This window comes from Heteronotia binoei, chromosome 15 (assembly GCF_032191835.1).
Source record: "Heteronotia binoei isolate CCM8104 ecotype False Entrance Well chromosome 15, APGP_CSIRO_Hbin_v1, whole genome shotgun sequence".
Taxonomy (NCBI): Eukaryota; Metazoa; Chordata; class Lepidosauria; order Squamata; family Gekkonidae; genus Heteronotia; species Heteronotia binoei.
Window position 1 is genome coordinate 64716998 of NC_083237.1, and position 21459 is coordinate 64738456.

Here is a 21459-nt window from a genome sequence, read left to right on the forward strand (position 1 = left end):
CTAGCAGGTGTAAGTGGAGGAGTGGGGAATCAAACCCGGTTCTCCCAGATAAGAGTCCGCACACTTAACCACTACACCAAACTGGCATATACTGATGCAGAACTGGCAATCGCCATGGCGATAAGGTTTCTTGGGTATAGTAGCACATTAGAAATGAAGCGCAGGCCTGCTGGTTCAGACCCGCAACCTTTCTGGTAAACAGTCCTGTTCCCCGGGAGCAAGAGGGGCAGACTCTAATCTGAAGACTCGGGTTTGATTCCTTGTTCCTCCTCTCTATGAAGCCAGATGGGTGACCTGGGGCCAATCCTGGTTCTCTCAGTACTCTCTGAACCCCACCTACGAGTTTGAGCACAACTGCTCTAATGTCCTCAGCCAGGGTTACTTACCAACATTGTGGGCAATTTCCTCTGGAGAGTTTTCAACAGTTGCGTTCCTGAACGCTGACAGTTAGGAATTGGTAGAGGTGTTCCGTAAATATATAAAAACAAATAGACACTTAAGGAAGCCGGGAAATTTTGGCATTTCAAGTTTCCCGAACCTATGAATATGGCAAGACTGTCCCTGGGAGAAGGATAGCATATCCAAAATGAAATTGGGCCAGTTCTTTCTTACCGTCAGACTTATCATAAAATTATTATGAATTTTGGACAGTAGATATGTTGTGCACCGGATGGTTTTTGAATTGCATTGGTGTATTAGGCAAAGTGTATTAGTGTATTAATGCATTAGTGTCAAAGAGCTCTGGCTGACCCAAGGCCATTCCAGCAGCTGCAAGGGGAGGAGTGGGGAATCCAACCCGGTTCTCCCAGATAAGAGAGCTCTGGCTGACCCAAGGCCATTCCAGCAGCTGCAAGGGGAGGAGTGGGGAATCCAACCCGGTTCTCCCAGATAAGAGAGCTATGGCTGACCCAAGGCCATTCCAGCAGCTGCAAGGGGAGGAGTGGGGAATCCAACCCGGTTCTCCCAGATAAGAGAGCTCTGGCTGATCCAAGGCCATTCCAGCAGCTGCAAGTGGAGGAGTGGGGAATCAAACCCGGTTCTCCCAGATAAGAGAGCTCTGGCTGACCCAAGACCATTCCAGCAGCTGCACGTGGAGGAGTGGGGACTCAAACCCGGTTCTCCCAGATAAGAGAGCTCTGGCTGACCCAAGGCCATTCCAGCAGCTGCAAGTGGAGGAGTGGGGAATCAAACCCGGTTCTCCCAGATAAGAGAGCTATGGCTGACCCAAGGCCATTCCACCAGCTGCAAATTCAGGAGTGGGTTATCAAACCCGGTTCTCCCAGATAAGAGAGCTCTGGCTGACCCAAGGCCATTCCAGCAGCTGCAAGTGGAGGAGTGGGGACTCAAACCCGGTTCTCCCAGATAAGAGAGCTATGGCTGACCCAAGGCTATTTCAGCAGCTGCAAATTCAGGAGTGGGGTATCAAACCCGGTACTCCCAGATAAGAGAGCTCTGGCTGACCCAGAGTGGGGACTCAAACCTGGTTCTCAGATAAGAGTCCACGCACTTAATCACTACACCAAAGAGCCACATTTGCTTCCAGCCTGGGCAGGATGCCTATTAACACACTTCTCTGTTGGCCCTGGTTCAAGTTGGGGGGGGGGGGGGGAGAAACCAACCACAAGACTCATCACGCAAGTACCAGGCCTGCTTTCCTGAAAGATGGGGCAGGGGCCCTATTGGGGTATGGCGCTCAAAGAGCCACAGGTGGCCGCAGAACCAGTGAGTACCGTTGCTTGAAAACGAACAGAGATGCGAGGGGACATGGATGTAATTGATAAAGCAAGAATAAAACAGGGAGACCGCTCGGCTAAGCATATACTTTGGTCAGTATCCATGAGCTGTACGTCCTCCGCTGCTTCTAGAGTTGCGATGCCCACAGGGCCTCGGCCTCCCCTCTCTCCTCCTTGCAGATCTACGTGAAGCAGCGTGACAGTGCGGTGGGCATCACCCGGGACCTGCGAGTGGCCAAGATGAGCCTGATAGACTTGGCAGGCTCAGAACGGGCCTCTGTCGCCAACACCAAAGGGGAGCGGCTGCGTGAGGGGGCCAACATCAACCGCTCTCTTCTGGCCCTCATCAACGTCCTCAGTGCCCTGGCAGATGCAAAGGTAACGCCTGCCCTCCATAGTCTGGCATTGCTGGCCCTACGATGCTTGCACGGGGCGTTTTTTTAGATGGAAAATTTGCTTCTTAGCTTCTCGACTACTTTGTTTTTAGTGCCCTTTTTATCTTAAATTTCCAAGCCATTGACAAAGGAGAATATAAGAGTATAAAATACATTTATAAATACATCCTAGCAGGGCTTTTTTTGTAGCAGGAATTCATTTGCATATCAGGCCGCACACCCCTGCTGTAGCCAATCCTCCCGGAGCTTCCTGTAGGCCCTGTACGAAGAGCCCTGTAAGCTCTTGGAGGATTGGCTCCATCAGGGGTGTGTGGCCTAATATGCAGAGGATCCCTGCTAGAATTCTATCTCTGGACCCTGTACTAAGAGCCCTGTAAGCTCTTGGAGGATTGGCTCCATCAGGGGTGTGTGGCCTAATATGCAGAGGATCCCTGTTAGAATTCTATCTCTGGACCCTGTACTAAGAGCCCTGTAAGCTCTTGGAGGATTGGCTCCATCAGGGGTGTGTGGCCTAATATGCAGAGGATCCCTGCTAGAATTCTATCTCTGGACCCTGTACTAAGAGCCCTGTAAGCTCTTGGAGGATTGGCTCCATCAGGGGTGTGTGGCCTAATATGCAAAGGAACCCCTGCTATAATTCTATCTCTGGACCCTGTACTAAGAGCCCTGTAAGCTCTTGGGGGATTGGCTCCATCAGGGGTGTGTGGCCTAATATGCAAAGGAACCCCTGCTAGAATTCTATCTCTGGACCCTGTACTAAGAGCCCTGTAAGCTCTTGGGGGATTGGCTCCGTCAGGGGGGGGTATGGCCTGATATGCAAAGGAACCCCTGCTAGAATTCTATCTCTGGACCCTGTACTAAGAGCCCTGTAAGCTCTTGGAGGATTGGCTACATCAGGGGTGTGTGGCCTAATATGCAAAGGAACCCCTGCTAGAATTCTATCTCTGGACCCTGTACTAAGAGCCCTGTAAGCTCTTGGGGGATTGGCTCCGTCAGGGGGGGGTATGGCCTGATATGCAAAGGAACCCCTGCTAGAATTCTATCTCTGGACCCTGTACTAAGAGCCCTGTAAGCTCTTGGATGATTGGCTCCATCAGGGGTGTGTGGCCTAATATGCAAAGGAGTTCCTGCTAGAATTCTATCTCTGGACCCTGTACGAAGAGCCCTGTAAGCTCTTGGAGGATTGGCTACATCAGGGGTGTGTGGCCTAATAGGCAAAGGAGTTCCTGCTACCAAAAATGCTCTGCATCCTAGAAAAACTGGTAAGAAAATTATGGGTTCTTTCAAATGCATCTGGATCTCAACCAAACAGGAAAGTCTTGGATTGCTTCCTGAACAACTCAGATTGCTTCCTGAACATTGGCAGACAAGGCCCAAGACAGAGTCATAGGGTTGGTGACCTCCACAAAAAGCACCTGCCTTCCCTACCAGTCTTAAAAACTTAGGACAGGTTGACCCACTCTTGGCTGTCAGCTACAAGGGCAGGACTGCACACACCAAGATGGTGGCGTGTCATGCACTGTGTTGGCAGAGTGACAGAGAGAACAGCCAGAGCTCCCCGGCACTCAGAGCCTCATTAGCCCCCCAACTCACCCACCCTCCACTTAACAGTTAATAGAATGTTATGCCAGAGCTGCTCAGATAATATTGGAGGATGTCTGAATTTCCCCAAAGGAATTTCAAAGGGAGATTAGAGAGACTGCTGAATTGCAACTGATAATGAAGCTTAAGACAGTGACCCTTTTCATACCGCCTTTGTATTCCATTTCAGTAAGTGGTTGCTAATGGATTTTTCTGTTATTTCAGTCAGACTCATTGTAGTGACCACCTGCTAACGGAATTTATTTACCTGTTCTTACAAACCTGCTCGTGGTCAGTTTAGCAAAAATGTGGTTGAGCCCCTTCTGAGGGAAACGGCTTTCTTCTGGTTTCAATCCCTTCACTGTCCTTCTGAATTGCTGTGGTGTGCTGTTTAAAATTTCCATAGCACTTCCCACAATGCCTCTTCCTCCCCTCCTCTCACTCTGCAGTCTTCCTCAGACTTTTTTTAAACGTTCAGAGGTAAACACTGTAGCACTTCAGTGTTATAGCAGCACCACTGAGATGCACTGACTCCACTGAGCAGATAAATAAATTCTTGAAAGCTCCTCCCCTGCCACAAATTTTGTTAGTCTTTAAGGTGTTCCTGGACTCTTGCTCTTTACAGCTGCTACAGGCATAGCTGCCCATCCTGAGTTTCCCCAGGGAGAGTCACGCCTTGAGAATTGTTTTCGTGTAATGGCTTGTTTTTTGCCAAAATGCTTTGCATAAGGGCATAAGAGAAGCCATGTTGGATCAGGCCAATGGCTCATCCAGTCCAACACTCTGTGTCACCTAAGAACATAAGAGAAGCCATGTTGGATCAGGCCAGTGGCCCATCCAGTCCAACACTCTGTGTCACAGAAGAACATAAGAGAAGCGGTGTTGGATCAGGCCAATGGCCCATCCAGTCCAACACTCTGAGTCACAGAGGAACATAAGAGAAGCCCTGTTGGATCAGGCCAACGGCCCATCCAGTCAACACTCTGTGTCACCTAAGAACATAAGAGAAGCCATGTTGGATCAGGCCAGTGGCCCATCCAGTCCAACACTCTGTGTCACAGAAGAACATAAGAGAAGCGGTGTTGGATCAGGCCAGTGGCCCATCCAGTCCAACACTCTGAGTCACAGAAGAACATAAGAGAAGCCCTGTTGGATCAGGCCAACGGCCCATCCAGTCCAACACTCTGTGTCACCTAAGAACATAAGAGAAGCCCTGTTGGATCAGGCCAACGGCCCATCCAGTCCAACACTCTGTGTCACCTAAGAACATAAGAGAAGCCATGTTGGATCAGGCCAGTGGCCCATCCAGTCCAACACTCTGTGTCACAGAAGAACAGAAGAGAAGCCATGTTGGATCAGGCCAGTGGCCCCTCCAGTCCAACACTCTGTGTCACCTAAGAACATAAGAGAAGCTATGTTGGATCAGGCCAGTGGCCCCTCCAGTCCAACACTCTGTGTCACCTTAGAACATAAGAGAAGCCATGTTGGATCAGACCAGTGGCCTATCCAGTCCAACACTGTGTCACAGAAGAACATAAGAGAAGCCATGTTGGATCAGGCCAGTGGCCCATCCATTCCAACACTCTGTGTCACATAAGAACATAAGAGAAGCCATGTTGGATCAGGCCAGTGGCCCATCCAATCCAACACTCTGTGTCACCTAAGAACATAAGAGAAGCCATGTTGAATCAGGCCAGTGACCCATCCAGTCCAACACTCTGTGTCACATAAGAACATAAGAGAAGCCATGTTGGATTAGGCCAGTGACCTATCCAGTCCAACACTCTGTGTCACACAGTGGCCAAAAAACCAGATGCCATCAGAAGGTCCATCAGGGGGCCAGGACACTAGAAGCCCTCCCACTGTTGCCCATCCCCCAATTTCCAAGAATACACTGCCCCAGACAGAGTTCCATCAATATGCTGTGGCTAATAGCCACTGATGAACCTCTGTTCCATATGTTACAAATACAAGTGTTGGAGCTTAAGAACATAAGAGAAGCCATGTTGGATCAGACCAATAGCCCATCCAGTCCAAAACTCTGTGTCACACAGTGGCCAAAAGAACCAGGCGCCATCAGGAGGTCCATCGGTGGAGCCAGGACACTAGAAGCCCTCCCACTGTTGCCCCCCATAAGCACCAAGAATACAAAGCACCACTGCCCCAGATGGAGAGTTCCATCTATACCTTGTGGCTAATAGCCACTGATGGACTTCTGCTCCAGATGTTTATCCAATTCCCTCTTGAAGCTGTCTGTGCTCATAGCTGTGACCACCTCCTGTGGCAGTGAATTCCATGTGTCAATCACCATTTGGGTGAAGAAGTACTTCCTTTTATCCGTTTTAACCCGACTGCTCAGCAATTTCATCGAATGCCCACAAGTTCTTGTATTGTGAGGAAGGGAGAAAAGTCCTTCTTTTTCTACCTTCTCTAACCCATGCATAATCTTGTTAACCTCTATCATGTCATCCAGGGCTTTTTTGGTAGGAAAAAACCCAGCAGGAACTCATTTGCATATTACGCCATACCCCTGACATCACCATTGTTGCACACAGGGCTCATTTGCATATTACGCCACATCCCCTGACACCAAGCCAGCCAAAACTGCGTTTCTGCTCAAAAAAAGTCCTGATATCACCCCTCAGTTGACGTTTCTCCAAGCTAAAGAGCCCCAAGCTTTTTAACCTTTCTTCATAGGGAAAATGTTCCATCCCTTTAATCATTCTAGTTGCCCTTTTCTGCACTTTTTCCAATGCTAAACCTCCACATAGAAGCCGAGATGGAAGCAAAGGGAAATACAGACCCTAAAAATGACTTTCCCTGTTATTGCAGTTGAGCTTCCACACAAGAGCATTTGTTTCTGTGAACAAGTAACCACAGAAGGATGGCTAGAAAATGTCCCTCAATGGGGGCCTTTGCCTATTGCAAACAAATTCCATAAATGACTTTCCTTGGTTCCCAGAGCAAAAAACCTCACATACCCTACCGGGACAGCAAGCTGACGCGCCTCCTGAAGGACTCCATCGGCGGCAACTGCCGGACCGTCATGATCGCTGCCGTGAGCCCATCCATGGTTTCCTACGAGGACACGTACAACACTCTCAAATACGCCAACCGGGCCAAAGAGATCAAACTCTTAGTGGGTACCAGCAATAATATTCAGAGCCCAGGAGGGGGGGGGGTGATCTGACCCAGCCTGGCAGTTTTTGTTTTTACTCTGTGGGTGGGCTGATGTTCTTTGTAATCCACCTTTCTTGCTGAGGCTCCAGAAAGCAGGTGACAGGATGTAAAACAGGGCAATCGAGACAACATGAACAATGCAATTGGACTAGGATTACAGGTTTACAACAAAGCAAACAACAAATTGTGTAAAGCAGGGAGTATGGTGTGAAAAAGAACACAGAATGGCCATGGGACAGTGACAGAGCATCTGCTTGATGTGCAGAAGGTCCCAGGTTCTCCTGTTGAAAGGATCTGGCAGGAGGTGATGGGGAAGACCTCAGCCTGAGACCCTGGAGATCTGCTGCCAGTCAGGGTAGGAAAGAATGACCTTGACGGACCAGGAAGGGTCTGATTCTGTATAAGGCAGCTTCATGTGTGGCTTACAAGGCAGAAGACAATGCAGTACAAGGAGATAATGCCTGTAATGTTCCCAGCTCTGTAGAAGTCTCTCCTCTGTCCCCACCCCCCACAGTCACTCGCAAGGCTGGTGTCACGTGAAAGACCCCCTGCCTTCCCTGTGAGATTCCTTCTCTGCCTTCCAAAACCATTGCAAAGGTTTGGGGGGGAGCTCCTGGCGAATGGCTGCCAGCACCCCCTTTTTTTACCCTTTCCGAAAGCCCTTTTCTGCTGGTCAGGGGTGGAATTCCAGCAGGAGCTCCTTTGCATATCACACTCCTGATGTAGCCAATCTTCCAAGAGCTTACAAAAAAAGAGCCTTGTAAGCTCTTGGAGGATTGGCTCCATCATGGGTGTGTGGCCTAACATGCAAAGGAGCTCCTGCTAGAATCCCACCCCTGCTGCTGGTACTCATAGAATCCTAGGGTTGGAAGGGACCTCCAGGGTCATCTAATCCAACCCCCTGCACAATGCAGGAAACTCACAAACACTTCCCCCATTTGCCCCCTCACTAGAACTGCCATTTTAAAAGCTCCTGCCCCTTCCGGTTCTGTATCAAGGTAAGCAGGATTCTGTGACTTGCAGAGGTAAACCTCTGCATTTTTTTGCAGAGCACTGAGACACTGTGACTGCTGTACACCCTGCGAACTACTCCCTTGCGCTTCCACCAGAGGTGTCCCCGTACTTTCAAGATTACGCTCAGACTCACAAGCGCCAGAAACTAGAGGGTTTTAAAAAAAAAAAAAATGAAGTGAGATTATCAGGAGACTGAATTTTATCTCCCATGCCTCTTCCTTGGTTTGTAGACTGTTTCTCCCCCTCACCGTCCACCCTCCAGGTGGGCACAATGTGTTAGTTCCCTCAATGGGAGCTGCAGACAAAATGTGGCATCCTGAGTAGGTTCACTCTCCCCCCCCCCCCAGCAAATTTCTAGTTATATTGCTATGACAAGAGGAGATAAAGCTGTGTTTCCTTTCTCCGCACTCAAAAGATGAGGATAGCCTAATCTCCATCTTTTGCAGTTTGCATTGTTCCCCTTTCCTGCCTGAATGTTGTGTACCATAAAAACTGGGGTGGTGGGAAGGGGGCAGACTCGGTAGCTGCATAATCAGCAAGGAGGCTGGTCTTAATAGTATTTCCATTCCTCCCAGATTTATAGAATTGGCTTGATAAGGTGGGAGTTAGGCAAGAATGGACAGTGGGGCTTGGGGACCTTTTGCCCAGTTATGCGGGCCCCTGATCAATGGAAGACGAGAACTGCCCATCACTCAGAGCCCGGGCTCATTGTGCCTGCATGGAAGTGTAGTTGTGCATTGTGTTCCCTCAGGAATTTGTTAGCTAGCCTTCCCATTCTTGCACGAGCCAGCTGGGATTCCAGCTCACCTGAGGATGGCACAGCTGGGCAAAGCCGCCCTTTGTTCCCCAGCTGAACTGACACCGGTTTTCTCCTCTTCCCCACCTCGGCCTGCAGTTGAAAAGCAACGTTCTAACGTTGGACTGCCATATCAGCCAATACACGACCGTTTGTGAGCAGCTGAAAGCAGAGGTGAGTCACCCTCGCTGAGGTCTTGTCCTCCCCCTGAGGTCATGTCAGGGGCCTCTTCCTTTCTGGTGGGAGGGGGAATATCCAGACTCTGCCTGTCTTCCTTGGCACTTTCCCACCCTCCCTGCTTGACTCCCTGGCGGTGCTGTGGAGGCCGTGTCAGCCCCTCATGTCCCACTTCTTGCCTCCCCCTCCCTAATGCTGGGTGCCCTGCTGTGGACCTCCCACCTGATCCAGAGGAGGTGCGGGCCCTACGGGATCTTAGTTTGGTGTAGTGGTTAAGTGCACGGACTCTTATCTGGGAGAACTGGGTTTGATTCCCCACTCCTCCACTTGCAGCTGCTGGAATAGCCTTGGGTCAGCCAGAGCTCTCTTATCTGGGAGAACCGGGTTTGATTCCCCACTCCTCCACTTGCACCTGCTGGCATGGCCTTGGGTCAGCCATAGCTCTGGCAGAGGTTGTCCTTGAAAGGGCAGCTGCTGTGAGAGCCCTCTCCAGCCCCACCCACCTCACAGGGTGTCTGTTGTGAGGGGAGAAGACATAGGAGGTTGTAAGCCGCTCTGAGTCTCTGATTCAGGGAGAAGGGCGGGATATAAATCTGCAATTCTTCTTCTTCTTCTTCTTCTTCTTAATCAGTTCCGTAGGCCTTGTAAAACCGCCCTCTTCCAACTTGCCTTTTAAGGTGGAACCTTGGCAATGATACCAAGCCATCTTTATAGATGTACTGAAATTGTAGCACCATTAAGTTATACCGGTTTTTAGATTATTTATTTAACTTAAATTAATTTAATTTATGAATTGTATCTTAATTGTTACTATTCTGATTTTATTGTTGTATCATGGCTTGTACCATGTCTTGTAAGCCGCCCTGAGCCTGCCTCGGCGGGGAGGGCGGGGTATAAATAAAAATTTATTATTATTATTATCCCAGTTTCTGTTCTGGATGTTATGGGGGGGGGGTGCTGTTCCTCCCTCAGAGGATCTTCCCTTCACGTTCCTGCGGCCCTATCAGAGAATGTGGTGGTGGTGAAATCCTCTTGTTGCTTAAAGTCGATGCTGTCCTCCCCCTTAGGAACTTTGGCAGCACCAGAAATGAGTCGTTTCCGATCCCTTTCAGGTAGCCGAGCTGCGAGGGAGGCTCCGGGCTTATGAGGAAAAGGGCTCTCCGAGGAACCCTCACGGACTGGCTCCTTCTAGCCCCAAGCTGACAGAGCTTCTCAGGTAGGGCTGCTGTATTCAAGGGGAGGAGGAGGAGGGAGGGAAGGTGCTGGCAAGAGGGGCTCTCAGGTCGGGAGATTTCACACCCTGCCTACTGTAGAAGATGAAGAAGAAGATATTGGATTTATATCCCGCCCTCCACTCCGAAGAGTCTCAGAGCGGTTCACAATCTCCTTTCCCTTCCTCCCCCACAACAGACACCCTGTGAGGTAGATGAAGATATTGGATTTATATCCCGCCCTCCACTCCAAAGAGTTTCAGAGCGGCTCACAATCTCCTTTACCTTCCTCCCCCACAACAGACACCCTGTGAGGTAGATGAAGATATTGGATTTATATCCTGCCCTCCACTCCGAAGAGTCTCAGAGCGGCTCACAGTCTCCTTTCCCTCCCTCCCCCACAACAGACACCCTGTGAGGTAGATGAAGATATTGGATTTATATCCCGCCCTCCGCTCCGAAGAGTCTCAGAGCGGCTCACAATCTCCTTTCCCTTCCTCCCCCACAACAGACACCCGGTGAGGTAGATGAAGATATTGGATTTATATCCCGCCCTCCACTCTGAAGAGTCTCAGAGCGGCTCACAATCTCCTTTCCCTTCCTCCCCCACAACAGACACCCGGTGAGGTAGATGAAGTTATTGGATTTATATCCCGCCCTCCACTCCGAAGAGTCTCAGAGCGGCTCACAATCTCCTTTCCCTTCCTCCCCCACAACAGACACCCTGTGAGGTAGATGAAGATATTGGATTTATATCCCGCCCTCCACTCCGAAGAGCCTCAGAGCGGCTCACAATCTCCTTTGCCTTCCTCCCCCACAACAGACACCCTGTGAGGTGGGTGGGACTGAGAGGCCTCTCACAGCAACTGCCCTTTCAAGGACAACCTCTGCCAGGGCTATGGCTGACCCAAGGCCATTCTAGCAGCTGCAGGTGGAGGAGTGGGGAATCAAACCCGGTTCTCCCAGATAAGGGTCCGCACACTTAACCACTACACCAAACTGGCTCTCCACATACTGTGAGTCATAACACAAAGTTCAGGCCTAAGGGAGGGGATAGGGGTAGGATTGAACAATTGGCCTTTTTAAAAATCCCCACCCTCTTTGTATGTTTTCTTTTTGCTCTGCTGTAGGGGAAAGGAAGCTGGCCTGCTTCATGAGGGCGATCGAGAGACACAGGCAGATTCAGAACAGGCCAAACTGGGCAGTGACCCCTCTTGTTGGGAGGAAGGAGCCTGGAGCAGGTATGCGGAAGGGGGCTATGGGGGGGGGGGTCTAGATCAGGGAATGTGGGCGAACACCTAGTTTTCCCATGGGGCTTCGGCTCTCCCCTTGTGTGATTTTTTCTCCCTGCTTCTTGTCCTGTGATTTCGCACGGATGGTCTGTAACAAGTGCTGAGATTGGCTCTGTGGGAACGGCCAGGGCATCTAGCTGGGTTGCCCCTCGCCCCTTGCACAGAGGAGATGATGGGAAGATCCGCAACACCCACATTTAGTTGGCTGACAAGGAGAATCCGGCACTTGGGCGTAGAGTGCTGTCCCTGTGTCTTCAGAGGGCGAAAAGGCATTTTTCCCAAGGTTGGCTCTGGCTGAAGTTTCCACAGTGAACTCTCACGGCGCTCACTGTGACAAATGAGCTTTCTGCTGCGCTGAGCTACGGAGTGTGTTCAGTGCTGCACAGCAGTCTAGGACTGGGGGGGTGGGGAGGAACACATCCTCCTGTTCCTTCTCAGTGAAGATCAACAGATTTCTGGGGCGAGTCCCCCCACCCACCCACCCACCCCCAAGCAGGCCTCAAAAAGTCATTCTGAAGACAAATGGATGGCCTTCAGAGCAGTTTGTGTAAAGGAATAACTAGAAAAGTAGGAATAACTAGAGACCAGCATTTGGGGAGTTAGCAGCAGCTGGGGTCAGAGGGGAGAAGTGAAATTTTATTGCTCCTACAGTCTGATGTTTCGGGTCTTCCTCGCTTTGAATTCTCCAGTCAGCAAAACACTTTTGTTTTCACATGGATTTCTGTCAAACGCGCAGGCTTCTTCTCCTGTCTCTAAGACTTTCGCACGCTCCCACATTGTCTTTTCAGCTTTCCCACTTTCTCTGTCCCATTTCCTCACTGTTAGCTTCCACCTTGATTTCTCTCAGGTGCTAGTCCAGTTCCTCTCCTGTCCTTTACCCTTAGGTGCCTCCTAGGTTGTGTGTGTGTGTGTGGGGGGGTGTTCCGCTGCCTTAGGCTCTTGGGCCTCTCCTCTCCTTCCTCCCTAGATAAGTGTTTCAGCCCAGCCAAATTGTTTGGTTTTCCCTCACAACACTCGCAACGCCAGTGTCACTTTCCAGGGAAATCTCCCTTCCTCCTCTGCACTTAGAATGGCTTTGAAAGTTGCATGACATCACAGCAGCCCGGCCAACTGTGGGGGGGAGTTTACAAGCAAGGAGCACAGCTGAGCCTCTCCTACTGAATACCAATCTTGTAACACCATTTTCTCTGCCTTTCACCATGTTGGACAAATCCAGGAGTCAGAAGAGAAACCCGATTGCTCCGGCATGGAACCCTCAACGGCAGTTAAACAACAGGAAAGTGTGGCCGTTGGGCAGCAGGGAATTGTGGGAACTTCGCTGGACAGGTGCGTTAATCTGTTCCCACCCTCCCCTTCCTTACAGGGAAAGAACAGAAGATTTGTTTTGCCAATAGTCCTGTACTTAAGCCATACTCCTTGGTCAAATCAATACTGAGGCTCTTCAGCAATTCTCAAGTCTGCTTTTCTCAAGGGATGGGGAGAAGTTAGAGAGCCAGTTTGGTGTAGTGGTTAAGTGTGCAGGCTCTTACCTGGGAGAACCGGGTTTGATTTCCCACTCCTCCACTTGCAGCTGCTGGAATGCTCTGGCAGAGGTTGTCCTTGAAAGGGCAGCTGCTGGGAGAGCCCTCTCAGCCCCATCCAACCCACAGGGTGTCTGTTGTGGGGGAGGAAGATAAAGGAGATTGTGAGCCGCTCTGAGATTCAGAGTGGCGGGCGGGATATAAATCCAATATCTTCTTCTCAACACTTCAGGGAATTTTATCTGTCCCAATTTTATGGTCACAGTTCTCGCTGGTTTGTCTTTCCCTTTAGACTAGTGACAGCCATCCTAAGCATTGCGCGAAAGCAGTACTCAGTGCTGAAAGGTGCCAACCTGCTCACTCCGGATATGATCACTGAGTTTGAAGAGCTGGACCGCTTGGTACCCCAACAATTCCGGGAGCTGCCAAAGGCTCCCACTGCACAGAAGCAACAAGAAGAGCCCCGCGTGGTTCCCGAGATTGCCCAGCCTCCGGAAGCGCCACAGCTTGTCAATCATGGTATGCCTTGAACCAGGAACCACACTGAAGAGAGCTGGTTTGGTGTAGTGGTTAAGTGTGCGGACTCTTATCTGGGAGAACCGGGTTTGATTCCCCACTCCTCCACTTGCACCTGCTAGCATGGCCATGGGTCAGCCATAGCTCTAACAGAGGTTGTCCTTGAAAGGGCAGCTGCTGTGAGAGCCCTCTCCAGCCCCACCCACCTCACAGGGTGACTGTTGTGGGGGAGGAAGGTAAAGGAGATTGTGAGCCGCTCTGAGACTCTTCGGAGTGGAGGGCGGGATATAAATCCAGTATCTTCTTCTTCTTCTTCTGAATCAGTTGGTGTTTGTTTGTGTTTGACTGCAGGATTTATTGGGGGTGGGGGGAGAGACATCACGGCATCTCGTGTTGCTTTCTTTATCAACTGCAGCTGTGCTTTTGGCTTCCTTTCCCACAGCTGAGCAGCCTGGTCCAGGATCTCCACCCGCTCCCCCAGAGATCCTGCCAGCCCCAAGCGATGTGTTCAAGACCCCTTGCCTCCCGACAAAGAGGAGGAGGAAGTCGGCAGGAAGCACGACACCTCCTGAAAGGAACAGCCCGTCTGCCCAGAAGGGGCGGGCCAAGCGTCGTCGGAAAGCGAGCATCCCTCCGCAGCGAGCGAACTCCCCAAAGGAATGGGCCGTCCTTGGAGGAACAGACTGCACCAGCACCCCCCTTGCTGAGCGAGCACCATCGGGCTCAACTAGGCTGCATGCCCCGCGGCCTTGCCCTTCAACCGTCACCAAGGGCCGGGTGCCTTTGGCCCCCTCGGCCGCTCAGAATTGCTCCACACCACTCCCCCCACGAAACCTGAATGCAACTTTTGACCTTAGCGAGAATCCCTCTCCGGCGAGCGCTCCAGAATTCCCCGCTTGGGAGATCATCCAGCAGTTCCCCAATCTCCAGGGAGCGCCTCTTCTGCCCAGGTGAGTGGCTCTTAGCTACCCTGCCTGTTTTCTTCTTCTGGCAGAGGGGGGGAGGGGGTGGGGTGCGTCAAAGATTCAAGGAAACATTTCTGGATCCTAACTGAACCCATGGAGGGGACAACCGGTGCAGTGAAACCAGACATGGTCCTAGGCGCATGTACTGCACACGATATCGTTCAAATGGAGTGCAGAAACCAGCACTGTGTCCTTTTCTAGTTGTGCAACCCTCTCACTGGGCCAAAGGACAGTATAAATCAGGTAGGGTTGCCAATCCCCAGGTGGGAGCAGGGGATCCCCCGGTTTGGAGACCCTCCCCCCGCTTCAGGGTCATCAGAAAGTGGGGGGAGGGGCGGGAAATGTCTGCTGGGAACTCTATTGTTCCCTATGGAGATTTATTCCCATAGAAAATCATGGAGAATTGATCCGTGAGTATCTGGGGCTCTGGGGGGGGCTGATTTTTGGGGTAGAGGCACCAAATTTTCAGTATAGCATCTAGTGCCTCTCCCCAAAATACCCCCCAAGTTTCAAAAAGATTGGACTAGGGGGTCCAATTCTATGAGCCTCAAAAGAAGGTGCCCCTGTCCTTCATTATTTCCTATGGAAGGAAGGCATTGAAAAGGTGTGCCGTCCCTTCACATGTGAGGGCCAGAACTCCCTTTGGAGTTCAATTATGCTTGTCACAGCCTTGATCTTGGTTCCACCCCTAATGTTTCCTGGCTCCACCCTCAAAGTCTCCTGGCTCCACCCCCTAAGTCCCCAGGTATTTCTTGAATTGGACTTGGCAACCCTAAAATCCGGGGTGTCAAATATTTGGCCTGGGGGCTGAATCAGGCCCCTGGAGGGCTCCTATCAGGCCCCTGAGCAATAAGCTGTCATCTGCTTCCTTCTCCCTCTCTCTCGCTTCCTTCTGCATCGCAACTTACTTTGCAAGGCTTGCTCAATGGCACAGGAGCTACAGAGCAAAACCTCTATTTTCTCCATTGGTTGAGGCTCCTCCCTCTCTTGGTCCCCTGGAGAGGGAGGGAAAGAAAGAGCCAGAGTTTCCTTTGCCCAGTTCCCCGGATCCCATGGGAGAGATACAAAGAAAGCACCTTTAAGACCAACAAGTGCTCATGTTTTAAGCATGTTTTATTTTAAGGGTTTTTTTTTAAAAAAAAATATTTAGTCGTGTTTGCCTATGTCCTTTAAAAAGTTTATTTCTCTGCTGCCTAATCTTGAATAGGTACACTGATGGCCTGGCCCAGCCTGGCCTGACACGATCTGGCAAGATCTCATTTCTGTGAGATCTGGCTCTCCTGAGTTCGACACCCCTGCTATAAATACTTTCACACTGTAGTTCTGAACCCGGGGTGGGGGAAGTGGCCTCCCGGGGGCTGATCTACAGATATTTATTTATTTGCTTTATTCTGGGGAGCCTTCGGGCAACGTCCCGGATATTCTGCAGCACTTTTTCCACACTTGCTTTTACTTCTGACAGTCAGCGGAAGAGAACCGTTCTGCGTTGCCCGTCCCACAAGCATGAAAATCCTAGGATTTCCCCACAAGCTGCTTTTAGCATTAAGGAGCTGGCACAGATCTTCAAATATATATTTGTTTTTTGGCAAAATGCTGGTTTAGTGTGTCAAAGGAAGGCAGCCCCGTTGGCTGAGCCAGAGCAGTAGCATCCAACCCAATGGTTTTTTGGCCTGGCCCTCCTTCAGAACCGCTGAGAACCGTATTTCCTATCACGGGGGTTGGGCCAGCTGAATTTACCGTGCTCCCATCGGTCAATTCCAGGGCCTCCGTGCCGGTGTTCACCATGAAGGGCTCCTCCATTCCGAGAGCGTCTTCCTTGGCCTCCAGAGCATCCATTCAGAAGAGGAGGCGTGCTGCAGGGTACGTTGCCCCCGGCTTCAAGCTCAGATAGAACTGGACTTGGATCAGGCTTATAGGAATGGGCTCTCTTACTTGAACAGAAGCGTCTGCGTGCACATGGCACTTTGCAGGGAGAATTAGCATTCATTCCAGATTAGTGTCAGCAACGGGGGGGGGGGGGGAGGGGGGGGAGGAAGGGGTTGTGCCCGGGGGTTCCCAGAAGGGTTCTCTGCAGAGGCTGGGTGGCCCTCTGACTGCAATGCCATGAGAGGGAGAGCAGGAGGGGCCGCATCAGTGCTTCGTTCTCGTGGTCCTTTCTTACCGGCTGGTGTTCCCTCTCAGCTGAGTCAGCGTGAGCTAGCTCACAGATTTTCCAGCCTCCAGGTCACAGATTTTCGTCTTAGCTCAGGCAGGAGGGCCCCAGAGCGCTCATCGATGCAGGAGCTCACACCTCTAATGCCTGTAGCTCACAAGACAGAATTTTTGCTCACAAGACTCTGCGGCTTGGAGGGAACGCCATCACCCACCCAGGGAAATGCTGTTTACCGCTTCAGAGTCAGGCAGCAATTTTGCTCCAGGCCAGTTTGGCCTTGGATCCTGGAGAGGTTTTTTTGCCATCTTCTGGGCATGGGGCAGGGGTCAGGTGGGTCTGTGTGTAGGGGGGAGGTATTTGTGAATCTCTTGCAGTGTGCAGAGGGTCGACCCTGGAAGTTCCTTCCAACTCTGCGATTCTGAAAGGTGGGCTTTGAGGAGGGGCTTGAAGGAAGAGAGAGGTGGCGTCGTGGAGGGGTTTGGGGAGATGACTCCAGGCATAAGGGCAGCAGGGGAGAAAAGGCTGAGTTGTTGGAGGCAGAGGGACCTGTCCCTGGTTCATTCTGTTGCCTCATTCTGGCAAGGACTTAATTTCATTCCTTTCGGAGTGGTTCATTACATCAGTAAGATTCTGAGCCTGCGCAGCATAATGGTTAGATACTAGGATTTGAGAACCAGCTTGGTGTAGTGGTTGAGAGTTAGCAGACTCTAATCTGGGAGAAGCGGGTGTGCTTCCCCACTCCTCCTCCACGTGCAGCCAGCTGGGTGATCTCGGGGCTGTCGCAGTTCTCAAAAGAGCCTACCTCACACGGTGTCTGTTGTGGGGAAGGGAAAGGGAATTGTGAGTCGCTCTGAGACTCCTTCAGGTAGTGAAGAGCCGGGTATGAAACCAACTCTTCTGTTCTATGATTTTGGAGCCCCGGGTTCAAATCCCCACTCTGTTGCAGCAGCTTGCTGGGTGACCTGGGGCCAGTTTTTTTCTCAGCACAACCTACTTTGTTGGGTGATTTTTTTTTTATAGTGACGTCATGAGCTGCTTTAGAGAAAAGCAGAGACGTTAGATGTCCAGGCAAGTAGTGCTTGAGAGAGGATTTCTGGAAACTGCCTGAAAGTCACACCAATATTTGTAAATACACCGGGGGGGGGGGCTGTGTGTAAATCTGAGGGCTTTGCTTTGCTTGGGTTTTGCAAGTAGGTGGCCTGGGGGCAGAGGACTGATGCAGGGAATATATAAAGCCCCAATAATGTCTAGACAGTGTAATGAGTCTTTCCTCGTGTCTCTTTCCAGTTCTGCTCCCCACGCACTGGGTGCTCCACGAAGCCGCATTGCCAGGCTACAGGGCAGATCTGCCAAGGTGTCCCAGACCGTGAATGCACCAGGTAACTTCACTTTCTGGCAAGGAAGAGGGTATCCTGATAACACATCAGCCGGGGGTCCCCAGTGTGGTTCCTGGGGCCACCTCAGTGCCTGCTGACACCTTTTCTGGAACCCACCAAGTGTTTTTAGAGAGTGGGGTGGGGCCAGGTGGGACTTTTGCCCAGCAAGGGTTCCGATTGGCTGCTCAAAATCTGGCAGGTTGTGCCGATTTTTAAAAATGTTACTTTGGCAGCAGTTGCCCCCACAGCACAAAGATCTTCACCATGTGACTGATGGTAAGTGGGGGCAGCCATTTTGGGACTGGCTCCGCCTCCTGCAGTGGACATTTTGTGTCTGTGCCCATCACACCGTATCAGAATTCCAAAGGTGTCCAAAGGCTGAAAAGGCTTGGAGAATCCCTGATGTAAGCCATGTTTTGCCACAACCTAAACAAAATCACTTTGTCATGGGCAGGGCTTTTTTTTGTAGCAGGAGCTCCTTTGCATATTAGGCCGCACACCCCTGATGTAGTCAATCCTCCAAGAGCTTACAGTAGGCCCTGTAAGAAGAGCCCAGTAAGCACTTGGAAGACTGGCTACATCAGAGGGGTGTGGCCTACAACGCAAAGGAGTTCCTGCTACATAAAAAGCCCTTTCTAGAGCAGTTAAGGTTGCTTTTGGTCAGTGGTGTTTTTAAATGAATTTCCTCTTTGCCATGCAAAGGCAATTCTAGTTCCTGCTTAATCATCACCCACAATTGCAAGAGGAAACGCTACCTTGGGCATCTGTGCCCTGTCTTAAGTGGCACCTTGAATCCAGTTTTGGAGGGAGAAACCGGACCAAAAACCACAACGAAGACAGACTTGGTATTTCAGAAGGGACGACTATGGTTTAGCTTTTGTGGCATGAGCCCGGTTTTTGCAACTGGCACAGTTCACATATAGGAACAGTTTGAAAGACATGTCAGCTCGTCACACTTGCTCCTTTCCTTATGCTTCAGGCAGAGTGTCCATGTTTTTATTTTCAAAATCAATGTATCCTTACTCTTTTTTAAAGTAAAAGGAAGTGTTTAAAGACAATTGCAACACAGGTTTCCAGCTCAACGTTAGGAAGTTTCCAGCTCAACATTAGGAAGAATTTCCTGACCGTTAGAGCGGTTCCTCGGTGGAACAGGCTTCCTCCTTGGGAGGTGGTGAGCTCTCCTTCCTTGGAGGTTTTTCAGCAGAGGCTAGAGGGCCATCTGACAGCAATGAAGATATTGTGACTTTAGGGGGAGGTCTTTGTGAGTTTCCTGCATTCTGCAGGGGGTTGGACTAGATGACTCTGGGGGGGGTCCTTTCCAACTCAGGAGGTGGTGGGCTCTCCTTCCTTGGGGGGTTTTAAACAGAGGCTGGATAGCCATCTGACAGCAATGAGGATCCTGTGAATTTAGGGAGAGGTATTTGTGAGCTTAGAGTGGTTCCTCAGTGGAACAGGCTTCCTCAGGAGGTGGTGGGCTCTCCTTCCTTGGAGGTTTTTAAGCAGTAGCTAGATGGCCATCTGACAGCAATGAAGATCCTGTGAATTTAGGGGGAGGCATTTGTGAGTTTAGAGTGGTTCCTCAGTGGAACAGGCTTCCTCAGAAGGTGACGGGCTCTCCTTCCTTGGAGGTTTTTCAGCAGAGGCTAGATGGCCATCTGACAACAATGAAGATCCTGTGAATTTAAGGGGAGGTATTTGTGAGTTTCCTGCATTGTGTAGGGGGTTGGACTAGATGACCCTGGAGGTCCCTTCCAACTCTATGATTATAGGTTTCGGGGAGTGAGCTTTATGCAGTGTTGATGGTGTTATTAGCACTGGCCAATTCCCACCCTACCCTACTCAGGTCAGTTTTCTGCAACCGAAATGGAAACGATTCTGCAAACTTACAGAACATAAACATTTTTAAAGAGGGTAGAGAAAAACAGATACCTTGTTCTGGGCACGATGAGGCCAATTCCAGACTTGTCTAAGAGCCCCAAGGCGCAGAGTGATAAAGCTGCAGTATTGCAGTCCTAAGCTCTGCTCACGACCTGAGTTCGATCCCAGCGGAAGCTGGTTCAGGTAGCCGGCTTGAGGTTGACTCAGCCTTCCGTCCTTCTGAGGTCAGTAAAATGAGTCCCCAGCTTGCTGGGGGGGAAAGTGTAAATGACTGGGGAAGGCAATGGCAAACCACCTGCTGTGAAAGTCTGCTGTGAAAACGTGAAAGCAACGTCACCCCAGAGTCGAAAACCACTGGTGCTTGCACAGGGGACCTTTCCTTTCCTTCCCTTCCAGCTGCCTTAGGAACACTGGTATCCATTTTCACCTTCTGGCCATCTAAGCAGTTTAGCTTCTTAGGGCCTGCCTCTTGACTTCCTGGCCATCGGCGGTGGTGTTCAGTTAGGGGTGGTTCCGGTTAAAGGTCTTTTTGGCTAGAACCGCAAGGCAGAGGCTGCCAGAGTTGTTTCAGCACAACCTTGGAAAGGCCCATAGATCGATGTGCCCAGCATGCCTCACTTTCGCGTCTTCTCCAAACAGGACATCCCTCTTCGAGCCTCACGTGGAAATGGCGCTAGAAGGGTTCTGAGGTTCCAGGGGTTCAGCACCACCTCCTGTTTTGTCTCAGGCCTGGAAGCGGATTGACCGATGACTTCTTTCAAAGTTTGGGCACATCGACATCCTCCTCCTCTGTTGTCTTATAGTATTTTCCTCCCCGCCTCTCTCTGCAAAAACAGATGCCTCCATGCTTCATTTTCTGACCCCGGCTGCTCTTGTAAACCTGGCCTTGCGTGCTTTGAATTAATTGTTGGAAGCGGAACAGCAACGCATCTTTTTAAATAAAGTCTTTGGGAACAAGAACCAGGGTGCGAGGTTTTATTCAGCACTGCCCTAGATCTTGTTTTGACTGCTTTCCTCCTGCTGCGTTGGGGGCGGAGGGAGGGGGGGAGAAGGCACTGGGATTCATAACTTGTAAGCTCAGGCCCAAAATAGACGCGACACAGAGTTTCTGGTCTCTTTCCCACAAGCGCGTGTAATTGAAAAGCAGCCTTGAAATAGTTGTGGTTGGAAGCAGAGGTATATGGCAGCTTGCTTGGGGGTTGCTTAATATCATTCTTTCTCTCTGCAGGGAGAAAAACAAGTTGCGAGGGAAATTGTGTCAGTAGTCCGCCGCCATCCCGGCTCCCGATTTCAGCTTCCCAAAGCCAGTTTTCATGTTAAAAAATAAGCAACTGCAGAATAAGATATAGTTGAGAAGTTTGAAATTGGTTGTTTACTTAACTAATCTTTTTTTTAAGTCTGGGAGACACGAACAAGGTATTCTCTCTCACAGAGGCAAAAAATAAGCCAATTAGGATTTGTAGAATCTTTCGGGCTCAAGTGCCGTGTTCTACTGGAGAAAGTTTTCCTTCCAGATGTTTCGTTCTCAGCTGCGGAGAACATCCTCAGTGGCATTGCTGCCGGAGCAGGCGCTCAGACCTTCTTGGCTGCTGTGCATTGAGTGGGGCCAGGGCGGCTGGAGAGCTGCTATTTGTAGGCTGGAGGGGGTGTGATGAAAGGGCAATTGGTTTGTG

At 50.6% G+C, this 21459-nt stretch overlaps 1 protein-coding gene across 1 annotated transcript in view; it reads left to right on the plus strand.

The window, feature by feature from the left end:
- Positions 1 to 20746, plus strand: part of KIF18B (kinesin family member 18B) — a 28059-nt gene extending 7313 nt beyond the window's left edge. Inside the window, exons 5-15 of the mRNA XM_060255674.1 lie at positions 1914 to 2111; positions 6672 to 6848; positions 8799 to 8873; positions 9989 to 10092; positions 11218 to 11332; positions 12599 to 12705; positions 13192 to 13418; positions 13858 to 14365; positions 16142 to 16240; positions 17820 to 17911; positions 20426 to 20746. Coding sequence (XP_060111657.1) covers positions 1914 to 2111; positions 6672 to 6848; positions 8799 to 8873; positions 9989 to 10092; positions 11218 to 11332; positions 12599 to 12705; positions 13192 to 13418; positions 13858 to 14365; positions 16142 to 16240; positions 17820 to 17911; positions 20426 to 20463 — 1740 coding nt within the window. The 3' untranslated portion in view covers positions 20464 to 20746. The remainder of the gene's footprint in view (positions 1 to 1913; positions 2112 to 6671; positions 6849 to 8798; positions 8874 to 9988; positions 10093 to 11217; positions 11333 to 12598; positions 12706 to 13191; positions 13419 to 13857; positions 14366 to 16141; positions 16241 to 17819; positions 17912 to 20425) is intronic.
- The last annotated feature ends 713 nt before the right edge of the window (positions 20747 to 21459 follow it).